Source organism: Tachypleus tridentatus, chromosome 13 (assembly GCF_004210375.1).
Source record: "Tachypleus tridentatus isolate NWPU-2018 chromosome 13, ASM421037v1, whole genome shotgun sequence".
NCBI lineage: Eukaryota > Metazoa > Arthropoda > Merostomata > Xiphosura > Limulidae > Tachypleus > Tachypleus tridentatus.
Window position 1 is genome coordinate 157,779,873 of NC_134837.1, and position 27,334 is coordinate 157,807,206.

General features: G+C 32.8%; 1 protein-coding gene across 2 annotated transcripts in view; it reads right to left on the reverse strand.

Moving 5' to 3' along the window:
• The window catches only part of LOC143237991 (LIM/homeobox protein Lhx1-like), a 125,283-nt gene extending 100,174 nt beyond the window's left edge, over positions 1–25,109 (reverse strand). For both annotated transcript variants that reach the window (XM_076477840.1, XM_076477839.1), the window contains exons 1-2: positions 24,298–25,109; positions 750–955 (exon numbers count right to left, since the gene is read on the reverse strand). In XM_076477840.1, the coding sequence (XP_076333955.1) occupies positions 750–955; positions 24,298–24,473 (382 nt within the window). In that variant the 5' untranslated portion in view covers positions 24,474–25,109. The remainder of the gene's footprint in view (positions 1–749; positions 956–24,297) is intronic.
• Between the last annotated feature and the right edge of the window lie 2,225 nt (positions 25,110–27,334).

Below are 27,334 nucleotides of genomic sequence, written 5' to 3' on the forward strand. Positions count from 1 at the left end.
CGTAGGGCACAGGTAAGTGTGAAATAAATTATATATGGAGTAGGAATAGTAAGAGTGTAACGATAAAGTATACACATGAATATAAAGAGAAGAGAGAAGTGAGAGAAGAAATGAGACAGGTATGATATGACTAATAGATATAATAAAAGAACAAAGGACGGAAAAAACTATTAGTTATGAAAAAAGAGAGAAAATGAAACATTAAATAAAATAAGGAAGGACAGTGAGACGGTGAAAAAGAAACAAACATTACTGGGTATACAAGAAAGTTAAAGAGGAGAGGGGTATAGATGGATTCTAGGTAAAGAGACAGCAAGAGTCTGAAAGGAAAAAGGGTGATTGGATGTGAAAGAAAAAAATGAGCGAGGAATGGAGACGGTTAGATAAGACAGGAGAAAACAACTGGAGGGAAAGAGGAAGACACTGTTAGACTTTTCTTTTTAACAAATGAAAAAAAAAGCAGTTGGATGAAGTTTATAATTAGCGAAGAAGAAAGGAGAAAAGACACTGGGTTACGTTAAAGAAATATAATGAAGAAAATTCCAATTCAGGTCAAGAGGAAAAAAAATATATATTTACTTTAAAAATAGAGAAAAATTTATAGTTCTACAAGTAGGGCGAACTGATGGTAGAGGGGAACCGAAGGGTTTGTAGCTAATACTAGTAAAACGTTTTGATTAAAAATATTTATTTATTCTAAAGCTGGAGAGCATGAGACATATTTTAAAATGTTTAATGGAGTTAAATACCTTGATTATGTCTGCTGTTCAGATAGTCATCTTTACAAATGAAACATTTCTCGTCAAGAACATACAACTCTTCTCCTGTTGACAACTGTTTCCTACAAACCATACAGGTGAAACACTTTAGGTGAAATACCTTGCTACGAGCTCTTCGAACTAGGTCTGTAGGAGAAATTCCCTGGGCACAACCAGCACACTTGGTTCCAAATCGTCTGAAAGTAGAAAGTATCGAACATAATGAACACAGACTCTACCTATTATAAATGCTCGTACCAACATGCGTAATTAACACCATTGAAATATGAATGGGATAGTGCAGTACGTTTTAATAAAATTAAAGAAATGTAATTTATATATCTACATTATTATTTGTTAACTTTTTTGATTCATAAATAATATAAGTGGTTATTTATTCATATATCTTTTTCTGTATATCACAATAAACCAACATTTCTTACGTTTACAAGCAGCGTTAACGATACCAACAATTCGCCTATCAGAGAAATGTTAGAAATTAGACTTATAGGATAAGGGTTAACTGCTGGAACGCGAATAAATTTTGTCTATGTTTCTCTTTGCGTGTTTAATGGTTCAGATTCTAATATACGTAAATTCTCCTAGAGCCCATTAAGTGTTTCAAGGATTCAATACGCTCAGGAAAAAATTGCTGAATAAAAATACATCTACTTAAAGATAACCTTAATAAAGAAAGATTTTTGTTAACTATACAAAAATATTTATCTATATAGATCCCAGACATAAAAGGGAGAAATTTGACGTTGAATTATCTTGTTTATTTTCAGGCAGACATGTGTCAGGTCACCAAAAAATTGGCTATCTTCTCTTTTGAATTTCTGGTATTTGTGTTACAAGATTGCCCTTGTTTAGAGGCCCGCCATAACCAGGTGGGTTGCGGATTCGAATCCCCGTCACACTAAACATGCTCGCTCTTTCAGCCGTGGAGGCGTTATAATGTGATGGTCAATCCCACTATTCGTTGGTAAAAAGAGTAGCCCTAAGGTTGGTGGTGGGTGGTGATGACTAGCTGCCTTCTCTCTAGTCTTACACTGCAAAATTAGGGACGGCTAGCGTAGATAGCCCTCGTGTAGCTTTGAGCAAAATTCAAAACAAACCAAACCTTTTTTAAAGTTATGGCTTTTTAATTTCGGTACGGAAAAAATATGAATATGATACTCTCCTCTTAAAATTAATTACTATTCATACAAGGGGTAGTATGATTTTCAAAAAACATTATCATATAAATAAAATAATAAAAAATAAAAAATAAAGAACTAAAAACCAAAAATTAAATTTACTAGGTCAACTTAAATAAATTTTGAGTTGTTAATGATTAACATTGGAGCCATCTAATGATCATAGAAGTTGATGAGAACATACAACTTATTGGAACTGATAATAATGTATTGTTGAATAAAGAAGCTTGCAGCGAGATAAGAAACTCAATAGAAATCAAACATGAACCTCAAGAGAGTATCCAAGTTCAAAGAAGACATAGACAGTCTAAAGTTTTTAATCCTAAGTAACGATGACAAATTAAAATGACTGAAGTACGAAGATCATACAGTTTTCTATCTAGTAACAAACAGACCAAAAGTGTCTTCAAAACGAGATAGAATACAAGCTACTGAAATATAGAAATATATATGTCGAAAAGCATTCAATGAATAAGTAAAAATCCTGAGTAAATATTTTGCATCGAACACTAATAGCGAGGGATAGGTTTGGAATCCTTGTATTTAACAAGAAATTAAGAGTCAACGAGACATCTCTCATGGTTCAAGAAGTGTAAATATGATTGTTAAAACGTGGAAAACTTTCAGAGTCATAAGTAATGTGACAAATGTTAGGAACAAGCGTGGCTTGAGATTAGAATAGACTTCCAGTTTGACTTAAAACACATACACATATAAACATTAAATTTTCTAACGAACACACCTTCTTTACATTTATAAGATCCTAGAATTTTGATGAATTACTCAGCATGAAATTTATATTTTGTATACCAAATAGAAGTTTATTATATAAGGTAAATTTTCTTAACATATATGTATATACATGTGTTACACGATTCTCTCAACCTACAAAAATATTTTTGAAGCTCCGTCACTAATTTCAGATACAAACCTGGAAATAAATTACTGTATTCATTTATTTGTTCCGAAAAAGTTGCTCCGTTCTCTAATTTTCGGGCTGAAACTGATTTTGCTACATAAAGTGATTACAAGAGGAAAGTTGTGATAAAACTAGTAAAATTCATGTGAAGAATCTATTATATAACTTTTAGATTCAGCTACAGGACGTTTCTTTTCTCTTCTAAACTCATATAACAGTGTTGTTCCGTGATGGATATAAACTAGCTTATCTTAATATTTCTTGAATTAGCTTTCACTGAACAATTAACAGACAACAAGGTTACTTCTACACTTAGTCGTCACATCTTGCACATTGCAGGATATTACAACAAAATGAGATAATTTAAAGTAATGTACTCGAGAAAAGTAAGTGCTAGAAATATGAGACTGTATGATTCAAAGTTTCCCGTTGTGGTTGTCACTTCTATTTTAGAGATATTTAAAATGCTGAGACATTGCGCAAAAGTTACCAGCATAGAGTAAACCGTTCACGTCCAACTTCAAATCGGTTTAACAGATTCTTTCCATTTCCGCTTACGTCCTATTCAGCAGCGTGTGGAAAGCCTCTCTACACATTATCCTCTTCACACTTTTATCATAGAACAATTTCGTAAAAATCCGGATAAGGACAAACTGACGCTGGACGTGAGGCGACAAAGGGATGTAATCTTCCAGGGCTGTCAGCCCAATCCGCTTAAATGAAACCTGGACACTGAAGACTATTAGTACAGTGGTCAATAGAATCATGATTTTAAGCATGTTTTTGTCTTAAGCCACTCTTCACAACTAAGGACTTACTTAGATGCTATGTTAACCGTATGACCAAAAAGTATCTTTACTTAAGCATTTGCACTAGGATTCAGGTTAAAATATTTAAACAACGATAATAATTTTGTTTAATCTTTATAACGAATTTAAAGTAATTTAGTTTCACTAACTATAGTGACAATTATAATTCTTTGTAAAGCAAAGACTCGTTCTTCTTCAACCTAAGGAACTAATAATTAACTATACAATGTATAAGTTACAACAACATTTTACGCTAAAACAAATTATAGTGTAACCATACAAAAGTAGTTTAAAGATGCTTAATTAAGGTATGTAAATGATTCTCAGTTAAGAAGCCAGGCGTGACCTAGTAGCTTGTATATTGGACTGCAGATCGAGTAGTCGCACGTTCAGCTGTGTTTTCCTTATAAAATTGACAGCCAATTTCATTATTCCCCTCAAAAAGACGGACAAAGCCTTCTCTAGCGGCAAACGATACTAACTCAGTGCCTTTCCTCTCGCCAGTAGTTCAAAATTAGGGACTAAAATTATACTTGAGCCCTTCCAACCTGGCCGTTTAGTCAACGTCCACACAAGGTGCCGTTCAGAGAAAATTCCAGCTTTCATTGACGACCATTTCTCAATATTTGGAAGTAAGCCAAATAGCGAGTAAGATAAAAACAAATAAGTCTTTAACCCAGTGTTACAAGTTCAACAACTAAAGTTTCTAAACTAAAACAAAATCATAACAAGACATATCCCAGTTCCAATATAAACAAATAAATACCTCTATGATCTCCTAAATGAACAATTCTAAGTAGAAAGTAATATTTCGTGGTATACAAATAAGGTTGGCATTACATAATTAAAGCTACGACCTTTCTTTTCATATCGTAATTTCAGTTCCCTGCTGGTACAGCGGTAAGTCTAAGAAATTACAACGCTAAAAAGGGTTCGATTCCACTGAATGGATTCAGCAGATAGCCCGGTGTGAATTTTCTATAAGAAAACACACATGCGCTTTCATTATAAAAAGGACTGATCAGGAATTGAAATATCTACTTCGCATACATCTGCTTATGTTTAGTTTTTAAATTCGCAGCTGTTTGATAAAACGGTTTTTTTTGTTTTATTATTATTTTACAGAAACTTCTTCATCTATACGCTTTCTACATAAAAATTCCAGATTGAACTTTTCTCCGGTTTTCATCAAATTGTCAAAACAACTGAAAATTCTCCCTCCCTATTGGTTCAGAGCTAGTCTTAACACCCAAAATCGGATTTCGATACCCATGATGAGAGCAGGACAGAAAACCTATTGTGAGCTTTGCGCTTGACAACGAACGAGCAACAAATTAAAACTGAATTTTTTTAATAAGGTATTTTGATTATTTTGACAACGTATTAAGAAAACTTTAACCACGGGGAAATTAAATTATTATAAATTGTACTCGATAAATAGCCAAGTGAATCTATAGAATAGATAATTAAATATTGAATTCTAATTACACATTTTTTGTTGTTAAATATAGTTTTTAATGAAAGTTATTCTTCCAGATTTATACAAAATTCTTTTTTAACATCTGCCACAAGAGCTAGCTCGGCATTTTAATGTGAATAAAAAAAAATAGAGTCATTCAGGAAAGGATTACGTTGTTTTAATTAGACAAAAATACGACGTTTGGTTCTATATTTTTGTAGTCTGGGTCGTTGGACCAGATCCAAGGCCGTGAGAAACAACATTGAGAAGTTAACTTGTTAAGTATAAAGTACAACGATCAAACGTGCTTGAAATGTTCTAGATGTTGTCGTGAATGTGATGGTTTAATTGTAGTGATTAAGCTAAACCATGAGTCTAGGTTGGAGGAGGGATAAACTTATTCAAAGATTTGACATACCAGTTGAATCGGAGATTTGACAATTCGTTACAGAGAAACATATAACAACGGGCACAATGGTATTGTTATCTTTAAAAAAATCATTAGTTTCAATACTGTGTAAATCTAACAATACAATAAAGCCCAAAGATACAGTGTTGAAGTTGGCAGATGCATGGCGCCTTACAAGATTATTTCCCTAGCGATTTTCAAATTTACAATGCCATTTCTGCGATGAAAATTAAACATACGAAAGATAATATAGATCCTAGTACGGTACTATTATAGTATAATCCACATCCTAGTACGGTACTATTATAGTATAATCCACATCCTAGTACGGTACTATTATAGTATAATCCACATCCTAGTATGGTACTATTATAGTATAATCCACATCCTAGTACGGTACTATTATAGTATAATCCACATCCTAGTATGGTACTATTATAGTATAATCCACATCCTAGTACGGTACTATTATAGTATAATCCACATCCTAGTATGGTACTATTATAGTATAATCCACATCCTAGTACGGTACTATTATAGTATAATCCACATCCTAGTATGGTACTATTATAGTAGAATCCACATCCTAGTACGGTACTATTATAGTATAATCCACATCCTAGTACGGTACTATTATAGTATAATCCACATCCTAGTATGGTACTATTATAGTATAATCCACATCCTAGTACGGTACTATTATAGTATAATCCACATCCTAGTATGGTACTATTATAGTATAATCCACATCCTAGTACGGTACTATTATAGTATAATCCACATCCTAGTACGGTACTATTATAGTATAATCCACATCCTAGTATGGTACTATTATAGTATAATCCACATCCTAGTACGGTACTATTATAGTATAATCCACATCCTAGTATGGTACTATTATAGTATAATCCACATCCTAGTACGGTACTATTATAGTATAATCCACATCCTAGTACGGTACTATTATAGTATAATCCACATCCTAGTATGGTACTATTATAGTATAATCCACATCCTAGTACGGTACTATTATAGTATAATCCACATCCTAGTACGGTACTATTATAGTATAATCCACATCCTAGTACGGTACTATTATAGTATAATCCACATCCTAGTACGGTACTATTATAGTATAATCCACATCCTAGTACGGTACTATTATAGTATAATCCACATCCTAGTACGGTACTATTATAGTATAATCCACATCCTAGTACGGTACTATTATAGTATAATCCACATAGATTTCATCGCGTCATATTTATTTTCATCAGTGTTTAGTTGTTTTTCGTTTTAGTAGTTGTACTGAGCTCCATTCTTTGACATTTATCAAAATAACCCTGAATCACCAGTTTTCGGAATAACCACCTTGTTCACCATCCTAGGCTCCTCACGAAAAGATGTCGGCCTGGCTTGTTTGGCAGGTGTTAATAATATTGAAATCCTTATATTTCATCGTTAAAAGTGTTTATTTCTACATCTATTACCAGAACTTTAAGATATATATACCTAATTGTAAAAAATATCATTAAGAATAATAACATAAGCAGTTATGAAAGATATTCAACAAATACACATTACTTTAAATTTTTAGACTGACAGATTAAAATGCGTAAAAACTTTACCATACGTTACGGCAAATGAAAATATTTTCTTCAAGGATAATACACTGTACGAAAAAAATGCGATTTAACTTCATATTCTTAAATACAAATCATTGCTTTTTTTTGTTTTCAATGTGTTATTTACACAATATAATCTAAGGTCTATTTCATAAAAGATCCTAATAAGTAAAACATCTTAATTAACATATACTTTAAACTGTTTATCTTACTTACACAGTAAAGCAATCAAGATGGGTCTAATGGCTTAATAGAACGAGATGCTGAAACGTTAATTATCGAATGGATAAAATAACGTAGATGACTCGTGTTAAATATATATATAATTTTCTACTCAAAGTCCAAACTTGTGCTGAGTGTAAAATAACAGTGCAGTAATGTAGATAAATTAAAAGATGTAGACAAATTTATTTAAATCCTAACGAAAATGTTACTTGAAGAACATTTTTAATGTCTTGTGGCAACGTTTTTATGCTTTGGTAAAACATTTTCATAATACTGCGAATAAAAGTAGTGTTGAGGTTGCCAGTCTGGCTAAGCTGTACAGTTTACTGATAAACACAGATATCGATGACACACAGATCCTTCATTCTAAACAGTACGCTGGTAATAAGATTTGAGGGTATAAAGCACGCCAGGTGGATAAAACAGAGGATTAAGATCAGATCTAACCACTAAGGGGCCTTTCTAATAGTACAGGAATAACATTCTGTGTTATGTCTCAGTTGTTTCAGTATACATATATATATATAATTAGGAATTAGAAGTCAGTATACATATATAGAACGAAAAGCCCTTTTATCATTTTACTCACAATTACCTACTACAGCAATATTCGTTACTCCTTCAGCACATGTGCACGGGTTTCAAATCATTGTAATGTGTCGGCTTTGCTGAAATACTATACAAAATTAATATACTTAACACCCATGTTTTCACATTAACTTATGTAATATGTATTTATATGTACGAATAGGGATTCGTCATTGATTAAGTAGCCAAAATTCTGTAATTCAAAACTTAAATTCAATTAGAAGTGGCGCAGAATCATCCCATAATGTTAAGACAAGATCACTTTCCAAGAAATGCAGCAGAACCCATTTGTGATCACTGATAGGCATCTGGTTCTATGCATCGTAATCTTCTTTGTTTGTTTGAAGTTAAACACAAAGCTACATAATAGGCCATTTGTATTCTGCTCATCACGGATATTGAAGCCCGATTTCTAGCGTTGTAAGACCGCAGAAATACCGTTGTTCCACTAAGAGGCACTTTGTTATATAGGTTTTTCTGTTTTCTCTATCATTATTGATGAACACCTGATTCTATATATCGTGGTCCACTTTATGTGCTTTCTTTATTCTGTGTTGTCACTGACAAGCACCTGACTCAATATGATGTGATCCACTTTATGTCTTAATTTGTCCACTTGATTCTTTAATAACGAGTAACGAATTCTACACGCTTTAGTCCACTATAAATGTCGTTCTGCCTTCTGTATAATCACTGACAAGTACCTAATTCTGTACGATGTCGCCTAGATAGTACTGTTCTGTCCTCTGATAGGGTACCGACAAGTACCTGACTATACGTTTATGTCCATTTTGTGTGTTGTTCTATCCACTGTATCATTACTGACACGCTTTGGCATCTATACGATAAAGTTCACATTACGTGTTATCACCACTAATAAGAGCCTGACAGTGTGGTGCACTTTACGTGTCATTTGAGAAATGTCAAACTGAAGTATTGTTTTGTATCTTCTTTGTTGTGTTTTCACAGAAGAGTATTTGATTTTAACAGAAACGACCCATTTATATCTTTGAGTGTTATATTTTCACAGATTTCAGCAGAAATAGCCCACATTATGTTCCAATAACTTTAATATATCAGGAGAAAACGTTATCTCATCCACAAAGAATGAGAACAAAACCTCAGATGGAAAAATCAAATAAAACTGAGTTTCATTCATATAATATTAATATTGCAGTCTCCTATTATTGGACCTAGGCGTTTTAAAATAATGATACGTTAGTTTTACAATTGGCACGAGTCATATCCTTATAGTTCAGTGACCCTAGTACTTTGAACTTTTGAAATTAATAATAGCTACCAGAACTTCTAGAAGTCAATGAAAAAAGAGTTAACTAAGTGATGGACGATCTCATCGTTTGGTAAGAATCTAATTTATTTTGTTTCTATTGAAAGAGAATAAAACTCTTTTAATGCGTGAAACACGAAATCATTACATATTTTAAGCATTACAAGTGCGTAGTAAAATGAAAATAAATAAATAAATCAACAGCTAATCCACACCACTAAGTAGTTTATCTCCTACACATCAGAAAGCCTGAACACACACCGCGAATTTTCAAAATATACATTACACACGTAAATATGTAAGTATATGTATCTATATTAAATTAGAACAAATATTAATAATCTTAGAATGTCACTTAATGGATCAATTTAGACCTGAAACACTAAGATCCGGGTTCGAATCTCTGCGATGGACAGAGCGCGGATAGTCTACTATGTAGCTTTGCGCTAGTCCCCCCACCAGTGGCACAGCGGCATGTCTGCGGACTTACAACGTTATAAGCCGAGCTTCGATACTCATGATAAGCAGAACACAGTTAGCTCACTGTGTATCTTTGTGCTTAACTTCATACAAAAACGTTTTGCGTCAAAATAACAATTTCGAAAACTAAAACGATAAGGTGCACTCATTTGTAGTACCTTATTTGTTTTTATTTTATTTTCAGCTTGAACTTTTTTATTTTATACTGAACATAGGATGTGTTAATTTACACGTTTTGAACAAAGTAGACGTTCGACTTACTATTGAACAATTTTAGAAAGTTATTTAATAATTCTCGTATAATTACAGTACTCTGCCAAAGTTGTCTTTTAAGAAAATCGATAACTTTATAACTTTTACAAACACCACTAATTTTATCTTAACTCTCCATGTTACAGAAAACATAGTTTGATATCAGCTTTTTAGTTGTTGACAAGTAACGTACAAGATAGTGACAACATTCTCTGCACTGTTATCAACAGCGATAACATCTGTCTTAAAACTCAGGATTCTCTATACGATTAAATTTCCATCCTCTTTTATAGTATTTCCATCTCTGATAGAACTGTTTAAATATTTGTTTCAATGCTATTTCTAATTATCTTTATTTACATAAACATTGTACAGACGTTATGCATGTTTTATATACGCACACTTTGCATACATGTAAGCATAGCTAACTATCTGCAGTTCACTCATCTGAATATGTACAACGAGCGGTTATTTGCCCATCATAGATTATAATTATGCGTTTTAAACTGAATCAACACATTAATACTTTGTCTGTGTTACATTTATTGTGTAATTGAAGCTTTTTTGTATTTACAACTGAACGATTTGTTTAAATATTATTATAATTTATGTGTATGAATGTGTTCTCTATGTTATATTGCTATATACACAACGTTTCTTATTTTATTCTTTTATATACGTAGTTGTTATCTCGTTTCTTGTTTTTCAAAACTTAGCTAATAAACAATGATTTGTCTATACCATTTAGCAACGCTCAGTCTTATCTATAAATATATAACAACAATAAAGCCAAACATTTTTCGATAATTGTCGTAGTATGTTCCTCAAATATCTCTTGCACAGGTATCTGTTTTATCAAAGACTGCAAGCATCATTCAATTTGATCTATATAAATTAATTTCTTGCACAGATATATCTGTTTTATCAAAGACTGTAAGCATCATTCAATGTGATCTATAGAAATTAATCTCTTGCACAGATATCTGTTTTATCAAAGACTGCAAGCATCATTCAATGTAATCTATAGAAATTAATCTCTTGCACAGATATCTGTTTTATTAAAGACTGCAAGCATCATTCAATGTGATCTATAGAAATTAATCTCTTGCACAGATATCTGTTTTATCAAAGACTGCAAGCATCATTCAATTTGATCTATATAAATTAACCTTTTGCACAAATATCTGTTTTATCAAAGACTGCAAGTATCATTAAATGTGATCTATAGAAATTAATCTCTTGCACAGATATCTGTTTTATCAAAAACTGCAAGCATCATTCAATTTGATTTATATAAATTAATCTTTTGCACAAATATCTGTTTTATCAAAGACTGCAAGTATCATTAAATGTGATCTATAGAAATTAATCTCTTGCGTGTGTGTGTGTTTTCTTATAGCAAAGCCACATCGGGCTATCTGCTGAGCCCACCGAGGGGAATCAAACCCTTGATTTTGCGTTGTAAATCCGTAGACTTACCGCTGTACTAGCGGGGGACCATTAATCTCTTGCATAGATATCTGTTTTATCAAAAACTGCAAGCATCATTCAATTTGATCTATATAAATTAATCTCTTGCACAGATATCTGTTTTATCAAAGACTGCAAGAATCATTAAATGTGATCTATAGAAATTAATCTCTTGCACAGATATCTGTTTTATCAAAAACTGCAAGCATCATTCAATTTGATTTATATAAATTAATCTTTTGCACAAATATCTGTTTTATCAAAGACTGCAAGTATCATTAAATGTGATCTATAGAAATTAATCTCTTGCACAGATATCTGTTTTATCAAAAACTGCAAGCATCATTCAATTTGATTTATATAAATTAATCTTTTGCACAAATATCTGTTTTATCAAAGACTGCAAGTATCATTAAATGTGATCTATAGAAATTAATCTCTTGCGTGTGTGTGTGTTTTCTTATAGCAAAGCCACATCGGGCTATCTGCTGAGCCCACCGAGGGGAATCAAACCCTTGATTTTGCGTTGTAAATCCGTAGACTTACTGCTGTACTAGCGGGGGACCATTAATCTCTTGCACAGATATCTGTTTTATCAAAAACTGCAAGCATCATTCAATTTGATCTATATAAATTAATCTCTTGCACAGATATCTGTTTTATCAAAGACTGCAAGAATCATTAAATGTGATCTATAGAAATTAATCTCTTGCACAGATATCTGTTTTATCAAAAACTGCAAGCATCATTCAATTTGATCTATCAAAATATCTGTTTTATCAAAAACTGCAAGCATCATTCAATTTGATCTATATAAATTAATCTCTTGCACAGATATCTGTTTTATCAAATACTGCAAGCATCATTCAATTTGATCTATATAAATTAATCTCTTGCACAGATATCTGTTTTATCAAAGACTGCAAGCATCATTCAATTTGATCTATATAGATTAATGATAATTCTTATGTAATGTAAAATTATTAAAATGTCACAATAAGTCGAGGTTCATTCTTCATAATTAATTGATGAGACTCCAACTTAGTTACTTAGGGGAAAACGGTGACAAAAATACACTTTAACACATAGAAATAAGATTTAAAATGAAATCAATATCATAAACAGACTTAAAACATATTGTTTACTTTATTCAAAATCCAGCTCTTTCCCTGCTATTTCTTACAGTTAAAAAAAAATTGTAATTTTGTGTTTTTTAAGTACGTAATCCCATTATAAAAATCAGCCATTAAGTAAGTAAGTGTGTGTTATAACATCCACCATTCACAGTTGGCTGGCTCGATTATCGTAAATGTTTGTATGATAACTGGAAATTTTCTGCCCATTTATATAGGCTATCTTGTACTGGAAATGTTTTGGAGAACAAAAGAAAAACCTGAAATAGGTCACTTTCCCATTTTGTAAAGAGTTTGGTCTTTCCACTTAAAGACACAACAACTTAATCAGTTACATAAATCAATTATTATTTTCCACAAAACAAGGTATGTATTTAGAATGTAATGTGTTGTTAGAAATCTAATAACACAAGAAACAAAGAAAAGAGAAATTATCTGACATTGTTCTTTACACAGTTCTTGTTTTCTTGACAGGTACCCTGAAACAGCAGAGGTAAAATTGGTCAGATTATGGATCTATCCAAGAAAGTTGTGTGATTGTTATAATGCTTTGATGTAGAGTCGTGCCATAAAGTCATTGAAATATCTGTTACAAATATAAGAGTACACTTGAACCAGAAAATATACAAATAAAGAATCAACAAATATATAAATACACTATAGTTAAAGCATGTGCATGAAATGAAACTCATAATTCGTATAAATAAATCGAATATGGAATAAGTTGATTCAACTAAATAGGCCAAATATAACTGTCCACCTTGAGTATGGTAGATCCTTTAGATATTCGATGTTCGCTGCTTTGGAGTACTGAGAAATTAAATGGTAGAAACAGCACAAGTAGTATCCTCTCAGCTCCTACAGTATAGAATAACGTTAGTATCCCTTGGGAAACGTACTGGAAACATTATACCCATGAAATAAATCCTCCTATTCAAACATGATTTCTCATAGGTCAACAACTGAGAATTATCAATGCAAGTGGCTCTCTCCGAAAGCGGTATACCCCCCCCCCATACACACAAAGGGAGGCGAAATAAAAATAAACCAAACTTTTTAACATAAAATGAGCGAAAATCTTGAAGAATACTTGAAATTTGTGATATTTTACCTAAGACAAGTACAAATCAATATTTTGAACTAATGCCTTTTCCCGTTAATTTCTGTCATGCAAGTACCGAATGATTATACTTGTAAAATGAACTACAAGTCTATCCAGCCCATGATCGTATACGAACACTTGATAAAGATGGTTTTAGTTCTTTACAATTCAATACTTTACACTTTGATATAAAAAACGGTCACCATGAACAACAAAAGCAACTAGAAATCGATATCTCTGCATAAAATAATAGTTTTGGATACTCCTCTGAAAGGGCCATTTCCATGGCACCAATAGAGTCTGGAGTCATTTTACTGGCTGCAACACATCCAATAAGAGCGTTCCGTAGATGTCTAAAGAAACATGCGCCCCATTCTGTTCTTTCAATCATCTTTCCTTTAAAAATGTGTTGACCAGTTCAGAACGTTTGGAGCAGAATCAACGCCCATCAGGTGAACACAGGTGTCAACTGGAATTATAAAAGCTTATAAGATGTACATCCTACATTTTTGTTTTTAATGATACCAATTCGCAGTACAGTATGTTTAAAGCGATAAACTCGCTAATGTTTGCTCCTGTCCACACCATACCTCCTTCCACCAGTACCTCGTGCGTCAAAATGTTTGTACCTAATTCATGTTTTCTCCGAATGAGTATACGCCTGCATTGTGATTGTAGGGTAAAGCTCGTTTTATCTTCTAAATGAATATTGTATCTCGTACGCATCAATGAACCATTGAATGTTTTCTTAGCAAGTAGTTTTGTGCCTTACTAGAAATGCAGAGCACAACACTGAGCATGTGGTATAGTGACCTCTTGTGTGATTTGGTTTAACTTATATTCCAACAAGGCTTCCAGTTGCAGTTGCGAACATTTAAAACAACCTCTGAGCAGGTAACTCACGATTGTCGTGAGCCGGTATCGGCAAATAACAGTCGTCTGCTTGTGTTGTGGACGATGCTCACATTGGTCTGCTTGTATCTTATCATTCATTTGAAAGCAGTTTCACAGTATACCAACTACACTTTAAAACACTTGCAGATAATTTATACACCCTCTTTTATGATTGGTCAGTTTCGATTTATCAGATGGCTCTTTACATCAGCGGAACGTCTAGTTGTTTTCTTTATGATCTATCGATGGTTCATGAACTGTGTAATTCGCATCAAATTGAAACATGACAGACGACTATGTGAGAGAACTATATAAAGTAAGGCCTGAATGACCAGTCATTTGTATTATGAATCATATGATTGATCATTGTACGCTTGACTTGTATACGAATAAATTGAAGAGAATGATTAATGTAATGTAATGTAAAATCACACTCCTATAATCACTATTTTTACATTTCTTTTCTGAATTTTTAAATTAACTTACAATATATATTCATGTACACAAACAGAGGCAGTCAGTTAATATTTTTATTTCAAAGGAATACTCTTTTAATTGAAATTGTGTCCCTATATATGAATTATTAAATAAACGAGAGTTAAGACGGAGCTTTACGATTAATTGTAGTTTAAAGACAAAAATATGAAACCTTACAATTTGAGCGCTTTGGAAAAGTGAAATTTTCTACAGCAGTGATCGAAATGTTTGCTCCTGATGAATAAAAGTCCACTTTTCAAAGCGTTGGTTTCGTATTTTTATCTCTAATTCATTTTCTGAAAGTAAGTGTTTTCACTAATTATAATTTTATATTATCGTAATTCGATTAGAATATTTAATGGATCATAAACACCTTATGAAAACTTTCATTGTTAAAAATAGTTCATTACGATTGCACGAGGCATTAGGTAGTTGCTTAAACCCATTTATAAACATAACCTTATGTCTACATCATTTCTAGTTGATCAGTTTATGTGAAACTGACAAAATATATTGTAAAGTTTATTTAGAATAAAACTGTATAAACTGCTTAGTTCATTGATTCATCGAAACTCTTATTCTTCAGTATTATAATCATGACAGATAAAACAAAATCTTTGGATATTCTAAGGTATCCGGGATTACCACTAGAAGCTACTAACACTGCATTGTCTATAGATTAAAGGTTTTGTTTATACTTTCATTGGTTCAAGTAAATTGATTCTGTATAATTCATGCACCCCTGGCGTTGTGGTCAACGTTTGGTCATGTGTGCAAAACGAATATAAAATAAAAATAAACAAAGATAATTGGTCAAGGAAAACAAAAGTATATGCTGGGAAGATCATAGCAAGAAGGGAGAAGGTGCAATAGTTTTATAATTTATTGCTATTTATTTTTAAATTGTTATCTATTTGTATTTAAATTTTTCGAAAAAAACATATTTCTCTGAACCTGAACTTCCAGTTTATAATCCTTTACGTTTTTATAAACTTTTATATTCTTAATTTTATACAAATCTTATAGTGTTAGAGTTATTTATTTCTGATTCACCAAGAAATAATCTTATTTTTGTTGCTAATATTAGCTCAAATTTCAACATCTATTCACTGGCAGTTTTTTACCTGTAATCAGTTTTGATTTATTAGGTATAAAATCCTTCAGCTGTTGAATTTAGGGTAAAACCCGACATCTTCAGGAGTGGTTTTAAATTACGAAAGCTACCGTCCTTTAAACCTAAAATAGTTGGGTTTAAGTCATGAAACTTAACAAAACTATACAGTCTTAATAGTTAGTGTTGCGAAATGTGTCGATCTTTAAACCGAAAGTAGTTGATATTACGCCATGAAATTTAACAAAACTTTACAGGTTCATTAGTTTGGGTCCCCCCCAAACGCTAAATCAGGGGTTTGATTTCCCTCGGTGGGCTCAACAGATAGACCGATGTGGCTGTGCACGCACATGCACACTCATTAGTTTGGTTTGTTTTAAATTTCGCGCAAAGCTACATGAGAGCTATCTACGCTAGCCGTCCCTAATTTAGCAGTGTAAGACTAGAGGGAAGGCAGCTAGTCATCACCACCCACCGCCAACTCTTGGGCTACTCTTTTACCAACGAATAGTAGGTAAAATGTCTTAAAACCATTAAATAAACTCCTAATATGTTTATATTTATTGCTTGCTCTCAGCAACCAAACAAACCACTTTTATTGCGTCATAGTTATATTCCAATCAGTATATTTCATTTCCTGTGCTGTTTTTTTTTTTTAAATTTTATTTACTCTATGAATTTTTATGATTACGTGGCATATAATGAGGCCCGGAATGGCCAGGTGGTTTAGGCACTCGACTCGTAATCCGAAGATCGCAGGTTCGAATTCCCGTCACACCAAACATGCTCGCCCCTTCAGCCATGGGAGCGTTATAATGTTACGGCCAATCCTACTATTCGTTGGTAAAAGAGTAGCTCAAGAGTTGGTGATGGGTGGTGATGATTAGCTGCCTTCTCTCTGTTAAATTAGGGACGGCTAGCGCAGATAGCCCTTGAGTAGCTTTGCTCAAAATTCAAAAACCAAACCAACCTACAGTGATTATAATTAAGATTATCTACATAGAAAGAAAATAAAGAAAACTTTGTATTTGTATCAGTAAAAAACACATGCTATTTTTATTGTTAGTTTTGTGATTTTTTTTAGTATCAGTAGACACATTTTTTATCTATTAAAAATATATGTATACTATATATCAAATCTCTTTAAACAAAATATAAGTAAAAACCAAATTGTCCCGCGCAGTACAGCCTTTGGGATTAGAATCGTAGTACTAACATGCGCGACCTCAGAGTCTAAGATATTGAATATTACTTATTTCTGTGAGAATAATTATAACACGACTAACGCAAGTATAACCACGAAGGTCCTTTAAAGTTCGTTTTTGTATATCGGTGATGCTTGTGATTCTACACTTCCTCAATCTCCTTCACGAATAATTTCACCATACATTAATTTTAGTCTCTAATTAGCTACAATAGCATAACGGCCATAAATACTCTAAATTACCATGCATAATCTAAATCTAAGGAATCACAGTAGCTCGTGAGTGACTTCTAACCGTGATAAACGAGCTGCACGCGCCAAATCTTATATTCATATATCAAAGGTTGGGTCAGACAACTAACAAATAATAATACATTCATATAATATTGCAGTAAAATGAAAGGACTGGAAGAAGAAAAACTCTACAGATATAGAGTTTATCGGTTTCTTTAACGAATTAAACTGAAAATGATCTTTCCACAGCCAATCTTAAAATTGTGAGAGCTGGGAAAAACCAGGTGATGTAAGTTTAAATTGACACAACAATTAGCTAATGTTGTTTTTCGCATAAACTCAATAGAGTATGAATAAATAAGCATTATTTTGTTTATAAGCTCTCATTATCAAAACATGTCACGCACATTTGAATCTGAACTAAAGTCGATTCAAGCTTGAAAAATGCATAATTAAGCTGGTACAAATATCTAGGTACACCAGCAATAATGACTTTATAAATATTACAAAATCTTTAATAGAAACTAAACTAAAATATCTACATAATGACTTTATTAAGTTCGTAAGAATTATTCTACGAAAATAGGTAAGCCAAATGATATAACAAATAACTTAATTACGCATGAAATATATGATCTTATAAACAAAATTTAATGAAATAAATCAAATCGTGACTTTTATTACAAAAATCATAAAATCATACAAAATATTCAACTTATAAAATTCGTAGTAAAATCTCACGCTATCAGTTGGTTTATAAGATATTTAAAAAATGTTAAATTCAAACGAAGAAATGTATAAATCTTCTACTAGTTTTAATAGTTCTAGTAATTGTGTGTGCCTATTCAAATACTTTATTTTACAGATAAAAACAGTTCCACAATATATAGAAGACCTCTTAGTACATCCTGCTTATATTCAATCGCCCAGTAGCAGATTCTTGTTATTTTGGTATAAGTAAGATATCTTATACCATCAACTCAAATCTAAAACAGATTAACGAAAAATTATCAAAAATTACACATATTAAGCATTATGTTTTAAGTTAAGCTTAGATTATTTTCGATTGTAATTACTGAACATTAAAAAAAGGTAATGTTTAATTTGATGTGCAAATAAATTATGGTATTTCTTTTGAATTTTGCGCAAAGCTACGCGAGGGCTATCTGCACTAGCCATCCTTAATTTTGCAGTGTAAGAATAGAGGGAAGGCAGCTAGTCATCGCAACCCACCGCCAACTCTTGGGCTACTCTTTTACCAGCGAATAGTGGGATTGACCGTCACTTATAACGCTCCCACGGCTGAAAGGACAAGTATGTTTGGTGTGAATAAACTATAGAAAAGAGACTCCGAAGAAGTGGTGAATCTTTATGACCAGACAATAGTAAATTACGTTTATTAAATTCCACAAATATAGATATAAAATATACACTTTTATTCAAAACTACAGTACAGGGTAATGACAGGTCCATATCTCCTATATAAACTCACGTCATTGTTACATATTCATGAAACTGACCTACAAATAATAGCATACTCTCGGCCTAGCTATCATTTGTATGCACACCTGACTTACGCATAACTTTCACATATGCGTATGGAAATTAGTATATATCTAAGCTGGAAAACATATTTTGCATAACATTTACAACATTTTGCTACTGCTCTTTCAAAAAGTAAAAATAAAACGTAAATTTAAAATTGTTTCATTGAATAAATCAAACATATATATAAATGTTAATCAATGACACGAACGTTTTGCAAATATTATTTCCCTTTAAGGTACTTTATTTTCTATTCAAGTACGTACCATGCATTTATTTACTTAGATCAATGCGTAAAGTTGCCAGTCTGGTTTGTTTTTTAATTGTCTTTTTCCTCCTTTCTCTCCAGGTTAAGCACGTGCGTATATATATATATATATATATATATATATATACACGTTTTAAACTTATTTCAAATGTTTTTTTCCCTTTTTTGTATTAATACCCATTAATGTTAATCTCCATAATCACAGTTTAACTTTTAACGCCGTAATTTAAAAGATAACATGGCATTGGTAAGATAATTGGCATGATTAGAAATCACATCTTCTGAGTTTACTAACACGTAGCGAATATTTGAATACGATCACAGAGAATTTAAAACGTTATTTATATTACTTAAAGGTAGGTGATTTGACTTTGGTCTCCTTTGGATATACACTACAAGAGATATGGTTAACAGTGGTTAAATAATTGCAAACTACTGGCTAAACAGCCATGTTGGACACTGAATAAACGTTTGAAATGTATCGTCAAACAGTGATTGTTGAGAGACTTAAATTATACCGACAATGATATGTTCTTTAAACACAATTTTTATTAACTGAATCAAAACAAAACTATAATCTGAAACAAATGTAATCACGTTTAACTGAAAATTAGATTATCATCTCGTATATTATGCACGAAACTAAATAAAACATAAAAAAATTATTCTAGTATTTAAACTATATCACAGTGATTCGTAGCTCTGAGAGAAACTTGTATAGATATTGTTTTGAAATATTAATGCAGTGATCATATTCTGTTCACGATTGTAATTCATCGTAATTTATAACAAGGTACCTTAAAATAGGTGTGATCGGTTAGGATGACGTAAACGCAATATTTAAAAAACATTAGTAAGATATTTGTAACAAGTTGAACTCTTAAATAGATATAATCTCGACAACAGATGGCTTAGTCCGTAATATAGCCTTAAATGTGTGCATGTTTGTATACTAAAACACGCAAACATTTGTGATACGTTTCGGTATGAGCAGTTTCTTTAGCTGATAAATTCTGAAATATATGCAACTGTTTATTTTGCTCTACTTGAGCATAACGTTTAAGGTTAAAAACTACAGCAACAAAGACAGAAATCATCGTTGAGATTCCTGTCCGTATTTATCAAGTTTTGTTTTCCTTGCCTTGCTACTAGTATTACTGTATACCACTTATTGTGAGATTGTACTGATTTCTTGCTTGGAGTTAAGCACAAAGCTGCATTGAAGCACAAAGCTGCACAATGCTCTATTTGTGCTCTGCCTGACACAGGTATCGAAACCCGGTTTCTAGCGGTGTGATCCCGCAGACATACCGCTGGTCCACTGGGGGGCAATTTGTATCGAAGTAATTAAAGGAACATGAAGAAAAATTAAACGTTTCCATATCAGTATAAGTCCCAGACATTCTCATGTGTAAAAGAACGTGCCTAGTTGATTTCGTAGCAAATATCTATAGAGTTCTTTAACTCCTTAGTTAATGGGCCGCCTTCCTTATCGAGCCGAGAACCTCACTTAATTAACAAGTGACTGTAATAATACAGACGGACGTCATGAATCACTTTTCTAACTGACACACACACACAGCACGCAGCAGTGATCACCATCAACTTAACACCCGCAGTGGCCGTTCACTTATGCAAATCTTATCTTTGCATATGAATGCTTGTATTTTCTAAACACTATGTATTAGCATGTTAGAAGGTGAAAATAATTATCATTCACAACTAGTACATGTCGTAAATATTTAGGTGTGTGTGTGAAAACTCCTAAAAACGATTAGCTGGTATTTATCACTAAGGTTTGTGAAGGGATAAATAATGGTAAAAATTTCAATGACTGTATGCGTAAACTTAAAAGTTACCACTGGTTTAGGTGTATTCAAGGTGTATTTTGATTTGAAAATGTTTTTAGCTATTAAGAACATGATATCACTTGATTTATTTGAAAAAGCCTAATTTTTCACACTTCAGAACTTATTGTGTTATCTAAAACAGAAACCTATAAATTTTTATACCTATACATGGCTTAAATATTGTGGTAAAACTTGTTTATTTATAAAATGATGAAAATCAAAGCTTGCATATTTCTATAGGCTCTCATCTGACTTGAAACTGAGGTACGAAACTGGTTTCTGCTTCCACAAAATGGAGTCGTACCATATAAATATGATCATTCAAATAGTGCTAAAGAACACAAAGGCTACCTAGTTACAGTATGATTTAAAGTACAAAAAAGGAAAACTTAATTTTCATTAGTGATAAAGAAACTGAATTAAATATGAGTTTGTGTTTTTAAGTTACAAATTAATTATCGTAAGAAGAAATGAATATACATTATAAAGATGCCGATTGAAAACTATTTCTGATTCTAGATTAACTGTTTATTTATACACAAACCAATTAACTGACTAAAGTGATTTCTAAAGCACAAACAATTAAATATAAGTGTTACGACTTTGAGCCTAGAGAAGAACAATTTACTACAACACTCCTCCGAAATGAAAATATTCATGTTATATTTTATTTTTAGCGTAAAACTACACAATATCACAAGGTGATAGAACCCACGATTTTAGCGTTGTAATTCCACACATTTACCGCTACTATCAAAGGACTATTGAAAAAATAGCAACATATGCTAGAAAAGGGAAAATTTTCTGTAATTTAGGGAAATCTTACAAATATGATTTTATTTTTATTTTTCTTGAGACCCGTTAAAATACTTCTACAAAACTTATCTAACTTTGTAAAGTGTTCCTGAAAATGCATTGCCCTAATGTTATTTTTTTACGTAGTTGCATGATGTTCTTTTTTGTTTTGAAGCGAAACGTGAATCTCAAATAGAAAATTATTTACTTGTTGTCTTCGAATTAAGCAGTTAGTTTAAGACTTACAAAAAAAATTATATATTAAAAATTTAAGCAAAATTCTCAGAAGGAATAAACTCGGAGTCTCTATTATAACTAACTGCATTTGTTTTCAAGTTCATTTTCTAGCCAGTAAAAAAGCGAAGGCAAAGTTCTGTTATTATCTGTAGTTCAGTAAATATCATTTATAGTGAAACTTGAATATAAATAATTTATTGTGGAAAAGTTACAAAAATATTCCTCAATATTTATGGAAGAAGGCATTATGAGAACATATATACATACTTATAATTCTTGCTGTAGTCTTAAGTTAAAAATAAAAGCTAAGCCTGGCCAAGAAATTAACTATTATTTATCGTACTGTACATTAGTACTAAAAGTGAAATAATTTTTTTTAACTTTTGCCAAAGCTTCACATTTTTCATGAAAGTAAATCTTTGAGTATGTTGAAATCATTTTTCATGTTCATCGAAAGCAAACACATTTGTAAACTGACTGAAATTGTAAATCAGCGCGTTTCCAATGCAACACAATTATATATACATATATATTGTATTCATAAAGTATGCATATATCTATATTATTTTCAGTTATGAAAGAGGTTTGCAAATTTCTAAGCAAAGCAAAACTTTACATATGATTTTGTGCACGCTTACTGAAACAGTTTGTTCATGCCCAAAGAAACAAACTTTCTTATTACAAATAACAATAAGTTCATACCAATTACTAATAACAAATGCACGTGCAAAATGAAATATTTATTTGTACAATTTAAGACCGAAATATTATATCATATAAAACTTTCTCTAAACATTTCGAATAAAATATTTCTATTACTACCCCTGGAACAAGTAGTAATAAAGCAAAAAACATAAAAACAATAATAAAAAAACAATACTGTATGTTATTCACACCAGTACAGTCAACTGTATATAACATGTTGTATCTCAATCGAGCTGAATGTCGTGTAAATAAACATACTCATATTATTCCAGTTTTTTTTTCTTCTGTGTAATTAAGCACATAGCTTCACAAAGGGTCATCTGTGCCCTGCTCACTACGGGTATCGAAACTTGGATTACGGCGTTGTAAGTCCACAAACGGATCTTTGTGCCATTGAGGCTTATGTCAAATTGAAAATCAGCTTGCTGTAGAGTGAGGTTCACGTGTGCATCTGGCTGTTACTTTAGTGATTATGAGAATCTGGTAAGATAGGATCTGAATATAAACATATTTGAGCGTGTACTTATTTCAACCGAAAATAAGAATAAAGAGAAACATTTACGATGTGAAGTTTTACTACAACATTTAAAGTCATATTTGTAACTAAGTGTTTAATTTTCTGGGCGAGCTGGAAGTTTTCTTTGAGAATGTGTGATAAAATATCAAACAAACCACCTTGCCCCCCGCTAGCACAGCGGTATGTCTACGGATTTACAACGCTAAAATCAGGGGCTCGATTCCCTTCGGTGAGCTCAGCAGATGGCCCGATGTGTCTTTGCTATAAGATAAAAACACATACACAAACGACTTTATATTTAATAATTTTACATAAGTGGCATTGAGTCGTTTAGTAACTGCATGTACCAAGAATGTAGCGGACAAAATCGTTTCGTGTTTCAGCATACAGACAGAAACGTAGTCTACATCTAAACGTCAGGCACTTACAATCTATAGAAAACTCAATGATAATAAATTAGTAAAAAACTAACTTCGTTTAAACGATTTTTCTTTATCAAGCCCATGTAGTCAGTTAAGCTAAAACAAGCAAATATTGTGCCAAATTTCGTTAAGAGGTAGTTGTTTACAATGAAATAAATACATTTAATTATATAAGGGATTAATAAGCTAATATTAATTATTTAATTTCTGATTTAATATTGAGTCACATGTTGGCTTGTTTTGGACCTTTCAATGCTTTATAATATTTATTGGTGAAGAAGCTTAGTTTAACTTGTCGTAAGTTAATAATATATAGCCTTACTTGAAGAAGTCATTTCGACAGTAGAGCTTTCCATCCCTAGAGAAGCACTTTTCCGTTAGGTTGCATTTACATTCGCAGCACTGAACGCATTTAGTATGCCAAGATCTGTCCAAAACGTTCAGTAAAAATCGGTCCAAGATGGGGCGATCGCACCCAGCGCATTGGACCATCTTCATAATGTTTGTAGGAAGTCTGTGTGCTTTTCTAATTCAGATGATGGTTACCGGCCACCTTTCACTCTACTTAACACAGAACAGCAGAGAATGTTAAGTCCTCGAGTCGTGATAACGACTGTCAGGTCAACCTGTTCCGAGTCAGAAATTTAAAGCTTGAAGATAGTCTGTTCTCGAGGCTGGTTTCTGGCCGATAGGATTTGGGTGGTCAGTGTGCCAGAGCTCAAAATTGCTGTTGCCGTCTGGTTTATTTACTTGATATTAACAAAACGATATCAAATTTTCGAAAGTTCACTTCAATAAAGACAAACAAATCAAACTTGGATCGTGGCAGGCATCTGAACTAAGAAAGTAAATTTTTAGTCTTCTGAGCGTTGGTGCTTTTCTGCCTTGATTTTCGTTTATATGATAGTCATTCTTGTTAGTTCATCAATAAAGGTACACGTGATTTGAGAACGGCCACTAGATGGGGCAAGCTGTTGAACAATCTGAATAATTATTAGAAGAAAAGACCAGTGTGTAGTAGGCCTTGGATCTAGTCCAGTTGTGAAGCTGTCAGATGATTATAAACAAAGCACAAGGGCCCTAAGAATATAACACTGAGCGACACACATCTGCTTTCGTCCTCAGCTGCCTTCGCTACTCATACACCGCGCCCTACGCACCGTCAAATTTATTTTGCTAGTCCTGCCATGGAGGCGGGACTAAGAACTGTCTATCAAAAGGAAGGTTGTCATGGAAACGTGTTTACGCGTGGATACCACGCTGAGAGCGGAGTTTAGAATCAGGCACCCGACCGCTCAGTGTTTTCCAAGGAGGACGGACTTGGGTCAAGTCGGAGGTCCGTTCACCGCTTGAACACCAAGGCAACCAACCGGTGAAAGTTGCTATGAAACTATTAAGGAAGTGTTTCGGCACACACACACATAAAAAAAGTTAAAAATTCTGTTTCTAAAGGACCCGCTTAAACTTAAGCACGAGTGTGTTTAATTTATTAATGAGGCAGAACTTGGAGTAAATCACTTCAAGTAGATTAAAGCTCATACTGATAAATCTAACAGTTTTTGAACAAATAATGCTTTAAAGAAGTTCACCATTTTGTTTTAATGTGAGTTTTTCTTTTATAGAAGATTACTACTAGAAATACGTCACCCCATCAAGACAGGTCCTTTAATATACTGAATAAAAACTCTATTCAAAAGGTAACTTCACCTTACACACAAACTAGTAACGCATGTCTATCTTGGGCTCTATATTTAAGTTCAGATAACCTGTGTTTCCAGTTATAACACTACGTGGCAGGAGAAAGACATATTAACTAATTCTTTCTGTCTCAGTTTGGTTTGGTTTTGGAATTTCGCACAAAGCTACTCGAGGGCTATCTGTGCTAGCCGTCCCTAATTTAGCAGTGTAAGACTAGAGGGAAGGCAGCTAGTCATCACCACCCACCGCCAACTCTTGGGCTACTATTTTACCAAAGAATAGTGGGATTGACCGTCACATTATATGCCCCCACGGCTGGGAGGGCGAGCATGTTTAGCGCGACGCGGGCACGAACCCGCGACCCTCGGATTACGAGTCGCACGCCTTACGCGCTTGGCCATGCCAGGCCCTTCTGTCTCGGCATGGTCAGGTGGTTAAGGCGCTCAACTCGTAATCTGAGGATCGCGGATTCGAATCCCAGACACACCAAACATGCTCGCCCTGTTTGTCGTGGGGGCGTTATAGAGTTATGTCAATACCACTATTCATTGGTAAAAGAATAGTCTAAAAGTTGGCGGTGGGTGATAATGAATAGGCGACATCCCTCTAGTCTTACACTGTTGAGATAACGTGTGTTACCAGATTCAACACTACACAGTAAGTGAAGGCGATAGAACATATACGATTAACTTGTCACATGTATCTAACTTTGGCTCCATGTTTCAGTTCAGAGAACGTGCGTTACCGGGTATTACACTATATGATACATGAAAGTATTTGGGTTTACAGCTCCGTTTTGAAAAACCCAACACTTTACTTCTATTTTCCTTTTAAAATCTTGTTTTGTGATGCAGGTGAACGTTGTTCATTTTGAAGGGTTTGATATTTTTTATTTTTAAATATTTCAATGGTTAATTTTCTTAATATAACACTTAATTATCAATATACAAGTTCTTTTTTGTTGTTCAAAACTTGTTGAAGAACTAGAGAAGAGTTCCTTTAAAACTAGACAATATGTACACCTCTTTAAGCAAATAATATAAAAATATTCTACGTAAGTTCATTAGTCGTTTTACAACACAACACTGATTCATTTAGTTCTCAGTAAACATTTAAAAGGCTTATGTACCTTATATTGCAGGGGAGAATTTTCGGAATATTTAATGTATTTTTGTGAACTTTCTACATGGTAGTGTAAAATATTGCCTGGGTGTCTAAAGATATCATTTTAAAATCATGACAATTAGTTAAGTTAGATATTTAAATCGATCCATTGAAGCGACATAAATTTTTTACTCTCGAAAAAAAAATTCTAAAAGTTATGCACAGACATATATATAATTACAATATATCTTCGGTTCAATAAAATGTATTGTAACATTTTGATTGTTTAGCAGTCTGATATTTTTTTTTATCTTTACGTAGCTCATTTTCTTGTATGAAGATCCCGTAATGATTATTACTTTTATAAAAGCATAAAATTGACAGCATTGTAATGACTCGGGTGAAAATCTACTTCAGCACTTTGTCGTGACCGTGTAAGAGAAAGCATTTTCCGGGCTAACGTGTGAGCCTGTTTTGTGACCTACTTTACGTTACAGGTGGAAGCAGGATTTTAACAAGCAAGTGTTGTCTGGATGCCAAGGTATTCCATGAACAAG